Here is a 10,035-nt window from a genome sequence, read left to right on the forward strand (position 1 = left end):
ATGGCAGACAGCATTAAGAAATCACAATGCTTTTCCTATTAGAATATTTAACTGGCTTGAATTTAACTAATACATATTTCAAAACTACCTCTAGTTCTTGGATATTCAAAGTTAAAGATATAATTAGTACAGTCATGTTAAGACAAGTAGGCAAAAGTTTGAAATTCATTCTGAAGTCAAATAAATGAAAAAAATGTATGTTCACAAAGATGAAAGCATGAGAAATGTGCTACATAGGTAACACACAGAAAAACTCCTAATGTCGTAATAAAATTGGTCTCTGGTGTTCATTTCATGCAAATTTTTGTGCAATGCAGGAAAGCCCTGGCATTTAATTTACTACTGGGAATAATATAGTTCAATCATTCATGTTGTACATTGCACTCATAGATCCCAATTTTGCTCTGTTGCCATTAAAGTCAGCCTCAGTTCTCAGTCTAAACCAGGGATTTAACTGATGTAGGACTTCTGTTATACTTTACAACAGCATGACTTCTGAACACTAAATAATTGCAAATTATTTTTCAGCTTCAAGAAGAAAACAAAAAATATTCTACAGACAAATCAAAACAGAGTCGACCACAGGTCAGTCTAAAGCCACTCTAGTTTTAGGCATGTGGCTTGCAAAATAGTAAAGTCTATTACAACACACAGACATGCATGGGTGGGCAGAGGGAAGGACAAATGGGCAAAGAATCACTTTAGACTTGTTTCGACTAGGAAATTCACAAGTTGCCTAGTTGTGGCACAGACATGAACACTTACTTGTCCTATTTGGGGTCCTTCCATAATTCTGTTTTGCTTTCTCTCGTTTGAGTACAGTACAGCATTAGCTCTTCGTCTGACTTTTCTGGCCCATTAACTCTAATTCAGGTGCTTAACATCCTCACAGAAGATACGATCTTTCAGCCCTAAAAGATTCCATATGCTTCGTGTTTTAGAATTATAAACTATTTTCCCTATGGTCCCGATCCAGCATAACCCTAACACATGTGCTTAATTCTAACTTTTAGCAGAATCAAACCCACACTGAATAGGTACATTCACTATTTTAGATAATCTCTCTTGAGCTACTGAAAATATACCTGAGGAGACTCAATTTTTTATAGTCGAATAATGTAGAACACTTTGATACAAATGAATAAAAATGATAAATTCACACCTTTTTCTGTATCTAGGAAACAATGGAAGTGACCCTGAAGACAGAAGTGGAAGCTGGTGCTAGTGGTTTTAGTGTGATGGGTGGAGGAAATGAAGGAATATTTATTAAAAAAGTACTTAAGGAATCTCCTGCTTCAAAAATATTTAGTCTGAAAGAAGGTACAGTCTGACTTTCTGTTTTGGTTTGTTGGGGGGGGGGGGGGGTATATCTTAAAATAATCAGGTATGTAGCTGTGTGTGTGTATAGATACCTAGGTGATCAGTCATCTCTTTAGGTAATAGAAACAGTAGATCCCAAACCAACCAATGTCATGTGTCAGCTTAACCTTCTCATACTAATTTTAGAGATCAGTATCTTAAACAATAATAAAATGTGATTTTTTTTCTATTAAAAAAAAAGTGTAATTTTCACTGGAACAGTGAACAAGATACATAGAAAGTAGTATATACACAACTAAAATGAAAAAAAAACAGCTCATAACATTCATGAAGAAGCTGCGTTTGATTTTTTCACAAAATAGTATGCCACAAAACTACAATAAATAATGATTTAAACAAGAACAAAAGTCCAAAGTCTAAATACTGAAAAATGTAAGAAAAACTTTGTTACTGACAGGGTGGTCAGACACTGAAACAGGTTTTGCAGAGAGGTTGTGGAGTCGCCATCCTTAGAAATCTTCAAAACCTGACTGCACACAGACCAGAGCAACCAGCTGCAGATGACCCCTTCCCAGAGCAGGGTGACTGGAGTAGATAATCTTCAGAGGTCCTTTCCAGCCTTAACTTTTTTTGATTCTACTATGTGAACATAATTTCATATTTTAAATAAATAGAATAAATAGGATGTGATTTTTTTTTTTTTTTTTTTTTTTTTGGTGGGCATTAATTCAACAGAATTTGAAAAAATGCAAGAAAAGACAAACTAATTAAAATGATGTCTGATTCCACTTGCAGGTGATCAGCTTCTAAGTGCTACAATATTTTTCGATAATATCAAATATGAAGATGCACTCAAGATTCTCCAATATTCCGAGCCATACAGAGTCCAATTCAGCCTGAAAAGAAAAGTTGCTGGGAAAGAAGAGCTAGAACACATTCACTCTACATTCCAGTACAAAAAGGAAAGAATAAACCAGGTAAATATTTGATTAGTTTGCAAAGTTTGTAGTAATGTTCTCTGTGGAAATAGACCAGAAAATACATGCTTGCATCTTCTTAAGACTTAGTCATGAAAAACAATTTCTAGTGAGTCTGCATTTGTTTGTTGTGTCTGCCAATAGAACAGGCTCAGATAACATCTGTAATATTTATATTCAGTATTTTCCAAAATGTAAAATATCAGTAACTATTTTTCTCAAAAGCTCATCAATGAAATTTTCTCTTAAAAAAAAAGTGTTTAATGACATGATATGCTTATTGGTCTCCATCACATTCAGAATTATTCCTCTGTTCATATACAGATATATAAATATTTTATATATATGTTTGTACAGCCATATGTAGAGAGACATATAGAAACCTCTATCTACTGCAATGTTTTGCAAAAAACATAAACCTTCAGAAATCCACATATTACTGTCAGAATCCATTTGGTTTGTGTAATTTCTACCTGCATTACATACACTATTTTCAGGAATTTTTGATATAACAAATAGATACTGTGAATTAATTTTTTCTATACATTTTCCTATACATTTTATAGTATGTATTTTGTTTAGTGTTGCATCTATATTTAATTTACTTTAGTTTTCTGACTACTCTTTGTTGTTTCAGGAAAAAGAACTCAGTGAGAGTATTCCTGAAGAAACAGTGCATGTTTCGGGAAAAGCCATTTCAGAAGAAGACAGGGAAACGTTAATTGTAAGCCAAAGGGTAGGAAGAAGCAAGAGACCTAAAAAAGACAGGTTATCATGGCCAAAATTCCAGTCAATTAAAAATAAAAAGATACTGGGGCACAGAAGATCTCACAGTACATCAGATGCATATGAGCCTGCTGTACAGGATATTTCCCCTACAAGCACAGACACAGAGTCTCAATTTCAACAAGAAGTCCGTATCAAAGAAAAAAAAGGAAGCCAAAAGAAACTGAAGTTCCCTAGCATTGGATTCAAAATGCACAGATCCAAACCAGAACCACAAGACAAGCAAAAAAAAGAAATAAAAACTACACTGTTATCTGAAAGAGAAAAAACACATAAAGAAGATATCAGCCTGGAAAATCCTGAAATCCTAACTGTTGAATATACCACATCTCCTGCTTATGAAATTAAAACAGGGGAGGTACAAGAAACTTTAACAAAAGAGTTAAAAGACATGAAAAATGGCATTCCATCTCACACAAAAACACGCCCTGAAGTTGAAATAAGCATTAAAAAAGACAAAGAATTGACATCAAAATTTACTGTACCTGAAGTACCAGCTGTAACAACCCAGATAACAAAGCCCAGTTTAGAAACACCTGATCTGAAAGAAAGCCCAACTAAACAAACACAAGCTTCATCAAAATCACGAAAAAAGAAACAGAAAGGACCAGCAGAAAAAACAGAAGGAGAAAGTGGAATAAACATAGACATGATGGGACACACAGCACAAGGATCTATACAGGTAAAAGGTCTAGAAATAGGCACTGCTAAAGCAGAATTACACACAACATCCGACACACTGGAAACAAGAGAAAAAGAAGCAGAAGACACACAAATACTAACAATTCAGAAAACAAAATTTGGGATTTCAATGCCCAAAAGAAAAGCGACAGAGACTGAAAATGCCAAACTGGGAAGTGACGTTCCACATTCAGTACCAGAAAAAAGAGCTGATACAAGTTCAGAGGATGGCAGCAATTTGGATGTGAAACCTCACATGCCTCATGCAGAATCAGATGTATCTACTTGGAAAATACAAATGCCATCATTCAAAATATCCAAAACGCCTAAAGCTGACGTGAAAATTCCAAGAGAAGAAAGCACAGTTGAATCAGCAGATACTACAAAAAAGCCAGAGATAGAGGAAGATGGCATGCCCACAGCTGATAAAATATTAAAGATGGACATCTGCATGAAGACAGGAGAAAAAGATACAGAGGGAAAAGAAAGCAAATTCAGACTGCCAAAGTTTAAATTACCTACATTTACCTGGGCAACTACAAAGGAGGAGACAGGGCAAACAGAAGGTACATTCAGTGACAGGGAAGGAAAACTCCCAGAAGAAGGTGCAAAACCAGAGATGAGTGTATCAGCAGAAGAAATGAAGATTCCAAGTGCTGAAATAAAAATCGGAATTTCCAAAGGAAAAACAAGTGACAAGCATATAGGACAAATGCCAGAAGTCCAGATACCAAGTCTGAAAGAGCTGACTGAGAAAACTTCGAAAAAGAAGATAAATTTGGAAGACAAAGATGGAGAAATACTGATTACAAAACCTGATATTGAAATAACTAACATTGAACTCAGTACAGCATCAAAGAACACAGAGGAATTATCTCAAAATAAACAAATTGATATCAAAGCTCCCAAGGAGGACATCAGCCTCCCCTCCGTCGATGTCACCCTTCCAAAGGCCAGCGTCGACCTGAAGGTGCCTGAGGCAGCCCTCACCCTGGAAGGGGAAGCCAAAGCCCCTGAGAAAGAGGCCACAAAGATCAAGGACGGCAAGTTCAAGATGCCCAAGTTCGGCATGCCTTCCTTTGGCTGGTCCAGCAGCAAAGAGGCCAAGGGCACCGTGGCCACTGACATGGACGTCAACCTGAAGGATCCCCAAGTGACGGTGCCCTCAGGAACCGCCGAAGTTGATGTGACCCTGCCTGGGGCCGAGATCCAAGCGCCAAGCGTGGAGGTGACAGTCGAGACGTCCGTCACAGGAGACGGCGATAAAGCTCGATTCAAGATGCCGGACGTCAAGATGCCCAGCGTCAAGCTGCCCAAAGTCAAAGCTCCCCAGGTGCAGGTCAGCCTGCCAAAGGCCGAGGTCTCGCTGCCCAAAGCCCAGGCTGAAGTCCAGGAGGGAGAAGTCGCCCTGCAGGGGCCCGAGGCCGAAGGTGGCCTGGACTTTGCTGCCGGCAAAGTTGAGGGGGGTAGCATGAAAATACACATGCCAAAAGTCAAGGTGCCCAGCGTGGCCTTCTCCAAGCCGAGCGTCAAGTCTCCCAAAATGGACGCAGACATCAGCCTGCACAAAGAAGACAGCAGCCTCCCAGAGGCAGAATTCAAGGCCGGTGCCGTCAGCGTTGAGGCGCCCGACATCAAGGTGCCCTCTGTTGAAGGCTCCATCGAGATCCAGGCGCCTGACATAGACCTCAAAGTCCCCTCTGCCGGGGGCTCACTCAACGGGGCTGAGGTGGAAGGCACCGGGTTAAAGGGGAAGTTGAAGATGCCCAGGTTCAACAAGCCCAAATTCGGAGTGTCGCTCCCCAAGGCGGAAGGGCCCGAAGGTGAGGTCAGCCTGCCCTCCGCAGAGGTTGACCTCCCATCCACCACCATGACAGCTGCAGGGGAGGGTCCCTCAGTGGATATCAAAGCCGACGTCAAAACTGAAGGGGCCGGCTGGAAGCTGGAGAAGCCCTCCCTCAAAATGCCCAAGGCTGACATCAAAGCTCCCAAGGTGGACATCAGCCTCCCCTCCGTCGATGTCACCCTGCCAAAGGCCAGGGTCGACCTGCAGGCGCCCGAGGTGGCCCTCACCCTGGAAGGGGAAGCCAAAGCCCCTGAGAAGGAGGCCGCAAAGACCAAGGACGGCAAGTTCAAGATGCCCAAGTTCGGCATGCCTTCCTTTGGCTGGTCCAGCAGCAAAGAGGCCAAGGGCACCGTGGCCGCTGACATGGACGTTAGCCTGAAGGAGCCCCAAGTGACGGTGCCCTCAGGAACTGCCGAAGTTCATGTGACCCTGCCCGCGGCTGAGATCCAATCGCCCAGTGTGGAGTTGACCGTTGAGACGTCCGCCACAGGAGACAGCGAGAAAGCTCGATTCAAGAGGCCGGACGTCAAGATGCCCAGCGTCAAGCTGCACAAAGTCAAAGCTCCCCAGGTGCAGGTCAGCCTGCCAAAGGCCGAGGTCTCGCTGCCCAAAGCCCAGGCTGAAGTCCAGGAGGGTGAAGTCGCCCTGCAGGGGCCCAAGGCGGAAGGCGGGCTGGAGGTGGCTCCTGGCAAAGTTGAGGGCAGCGACATGAAAATACACATGCCAAAAGTTAAGGTGCCCAGCGTGGCCTTCTCCGAGCCAACCGTCAAGCCTCCCAAACTGGACGCAGACGCCAGCCTGCACAAAGTCGACGGCAGCCTCAAGGAGGAAGACCTCAACACCGGTGCCGTCAGCGTTGAGACACCCGGCATCAAGGTACCCCCCGACGAAGGCTCCGATGATATCCAGGCTCCTGACATAGACCTCAAAGTCCCCTCTGCCGAAGGCTCACATGACGAGACCGAGCTGGAAGGCACGGGGTTAAAGGGGAAGTTGAAGATGCCCAGGTTCAACAAGCCCAAATTCGGAGTGTCGCTCCCCAAGGCGGAAGGGCCCGAAGGTGAGGTCAGCCTGCCCTCCGCAGAGGTTGACCTCCCCTCTGACACGATTACAGCTGCAGGGGAGGGCCCCGCGTTGGGTGTCAAAGCCGACGTCAAAATTGAAGGGGTCGGCTGGAAGCTGGAGAAGCCCTCCCTCAAAATGCCCAAGGCTGACATCAAAGCTCCCAAGGTGGACATCAGCCTCCCCTCCGTCGATGTCACCCTGCCAAAGGCCAGTGTTAACCTGCAGGCGCCCGAGGCGGCCCTTACCCTGGAAGAAGAAGCCAAAGCCCCTGAGAAGGAGGCCGCAAAGACAAAGGACGGCAAGTTCAAGATGCCCAAGTTCGGCATGCCTTCCTTTGGCTGGTCCAGCAGCAAAGAGGCCAAGGGCACCGTGGCCGCTGACATGGACGTCAGCCTGAAGGAGCCCCAAGTGACGGTGCCCTCAGGAACTGCCGAAGTCGATGTGATCCTTCCCGGGGCCGAGATCCAAGCGCCCAGCGTGGAATTGACCGTTGAGACGTCCGCCACAGGAGACGGCGATAAAGCTCGATTCAAGATGCCCGACGTCAGGATGCCCAGCGTCAAGCTGCCCAAAGTCAAAGCTCCCCAGGTGCAGGTCAGCCTGCCAAAGGCTGAGGTCTCGCTGCCCAAAGCCCAGGCTGAATTCCAGGAGGATGAAGTCGCCCTGCAGGGCCCTGACTCCGAAGGCAGCCTGGAGGTGGCTCCTGGCGAAGTTGAGGGCAGCGGCATGAAAATACACATGCCAAAAGTCAAGGTGCCCAGCGTGGCCTTCTCCAAGCCGACCGTCAAGTCTCCCAAAATGGACGCAGAGATCAGCCTGCACAAAGTGGACACCAGCCTCCCAGAGGCAGAACTCAAGGCCGGTGCCATCGGCATTGAGGTGCCAGATATAAAGGTACCCTCCGGCGAATGTTCCCGTGAGATCCAGGCGCCTGACATAGACCTCAAAGTCCCCTCTGCCGAAGGCTCACATGACGAGACCGAGCTGGAAGGCACGGGGTTAAAGGGGAAGTTGAAGATGCCCAGGTTCGACAAGCCCAAATTGGGAGTGTCGCTCCCCAAGGCGGAAGGGCCCGAAGGTGACGTCAGCCTGCCCTCCGCAGAGGTTGACCTCCCATCCACCACCGTGACAGCAGCAGGGGAGGGCCCCACAGTGGATATCAAAGCCGACATCAAAACTGAAGGGGCCGGCTGGAAGCTGGAGAAGCCCTCCCTCAAAATGCCCAAGGCTGACATCAAAGCTCCCAAGGTGGATATCAGCCTCCCCTCCGTCAATGTCACCCTGCCAAAGGCCAGCGTGGACATGCAGGCGCCCGAGGCGGCCCTCACCCTGGACGGGGAAGCCAAAGCCCCTGAGAAGGACGCCGCAAAGACAAAGGACGGCAAGTTCAAGATGCCCAAGTTCGGCATGCCTTCCTTTGGCTGGTCCAGCAGCAAAGAGGCCAAGGGCACCGTGGCCGCTGACCTGGACGTTAGCCTGAAGGAGCCCCAAGTGATGGTGCCCTCAGGAACCGCTGATGTCGATGTGACCCTGCCCGGGGCCGAGATCCAAGCGCCCGTCGTGGAGTTGACCGTTGAGACGGCGGCCACAGGAGATCGCGAGAAAGCTCGATTCAAGATGCCAGACGTCAAGATGCCCAGCATCAAAGCTCCCCAGGTGCAGGTCAGCCTGCCAAAAAACGATATCTCGCTGCCCAAAGCCCAGGCTGAAGTCCAAGAGGGTGAAATCGCCCTGCAGGGCCCTGACTCTGAAGGCAGCCTGGAGGTTGCTGCTGGCAAAGTTGAGGGCGGTAGCATGAAAATACACATGCCAAAAGTCAAGGTGCCCAGCGTGGCCTTCTCCAAGCCGACCGCCAAGGCTCCCAAAATGGACACAGACGTCACTTTGCATAAAGTTGACGCCAGCCTCCCAGAGGCAGACCTCAAGGCCGGTGCCGTCAGCATTGAGGTGCCAGATATAAAGGTACCCTCCGTCGAAGGCTCCTTCGAGATCCAGGCGCCTGACATAGACCTCAAAGTCCCCTCGGCCGAAGTCTCGCTCCACGTGGCCGAGCTGGAAGACGGCGGGTTAAAGGGGAAGTTGAAGATGCCCAGGTTCGACAAGCCCAAATTCGGAGTGTCGCTCCCCAAGGCAGAAGGGCCCGAAGGTGACGTCAGCCTGCCCTCCGCAGAGGTTGACCTCCCCTCTGACATGATTACAGCTTCAGGGGAGGGCCCCGCGTTGGGTGGCAAAGCCGACGTCAAAATTGAAGGGGTCGGCTGGAAGCTGGAGGAGCCCTCCCTCAAAATGCCCAAGGCTGACATCAAAGCTCCCAAGGTGGATATCAGCCTCCCCTCCGTCGATGTCACCCTGCCAAAGGCCAGCGTCGACCTGCAGGCGCCCAAGGCGGCCCTCACCCTGGACGGGGAAGCCAAAGCCCCTGAGAAGGAGGCCGCAAAGACCAAGGATGGTAAGTTCAAGATGCTCAAGTTCGGCATGCCTTCCTTTGGGTGGTCCAGCAGCAAAGAGGCCAAGGGCACCATGGCTGCTGACATGGACGTCAGCCTGACGGAGCCCCAAATGACGGTGTCCTCAGGAACCGCCGAAGTCAATGTGACCCTGCCCGGGGCCGAGATCCAAGCGCCCATCGTGGAGTTGACCGTGGAGACGTCTGCCACAGGAGACAGTGAGAAAGCTCGCTTCAAGATGCCCGACGTCAAGATGCCCAGCGTCAAGCTGCCCAAAGTCAAAGCTCCACAGGTGCAGGTCAGCCTGCCAAAGGCCGAGGTCTCGCTGCCCAAAGCCCAGGCTGAAGTCCAGGAATGTGAAGTCGCCCTGCAGGGGCCCGAGGCCGAAGGCGGCCTGGAGGTGGCTCCTGGCAAAGTTGAGGGCAGCGGCATGAAAATACAAATGCCAAAAGTCAAGGTGCCCAGCGTGGCCTTCTCCAAGCCGACCGTCAAGTCTCCCAAAATGGACGCAGAGGTCAGACTGCACAAAGTCGACGCCAGCCTCCCAGAAGTAGAGCTGAAGACCGGTGCCATCAGCATTGAGGCCCCCGACATCATGGTACCCTCCGTTGAAGGTTCCCTCGAGATCCAGGCGCCTGACATAGACCTCAAAGTACCCTCTGCCGAAGGCTCGCTCGACGAGGCCGAGCTGGAAGGCGCCGGCCTGAAGGGGAAGTTGAAGATGCCCAGGTTCGACAAGCCCAAATTCAGAGTGTCGATCCCCAAGGCAGAAGGGCCCAAAGGTGACGTCAGTCTGCCCTCCGCAGAGGTTGACCTCCCATCCACCACCATGACAGCTGCAGGGGAGGGCCCCGCGTTGGGTGTCAAAGCTGACGTCAAAACTGAAGGGGCCGGCTGGAAGCTGGAGAAGCCC

The 10,035-nt window shown here is 48.5% G+C and overlaps 1 protein-coding gene across 1 annotated transcript in view; it reads left to right on the plus strand.

Moving 5' to 3' along the window:
- AHNAK2 (AHNAK nucleoprotein 2) overlaps positions 1-10,035 on the plus strand; it is a 57,343-nt gene that overhangs the window by 28,631 nt on the left and 18,677 nt on the right. Inside the window, 4 exon segments of the mRNA XM_074908866.1 lie at positions 529-585; positions 1,179-1,320; positions 2,116-2,321; positions 2,953-9,930. Of these exon segments, the coding sequence (XP_074764967.1) occupies positions 1,185-1,320; positions 2,116-2,321; positions 2,953-9,930 (7,320 nt within the window). The 5' untranslated portion in view covers positions 529-585; positions 1,179-1,184.

Source organism: Athene noctua, chromosome 6 (assembly GCF_965140245.1).
Source record: "Athene noctua chromosome 6, bAthNoc1.hap1.1, whole genome shotgun sequence".
Classification (NCBI taxonomy): Eukaryota; Metazoa; Chordata; class Aves; order Strigiformes; family Strigidae; genus Athene; species Athene noctua.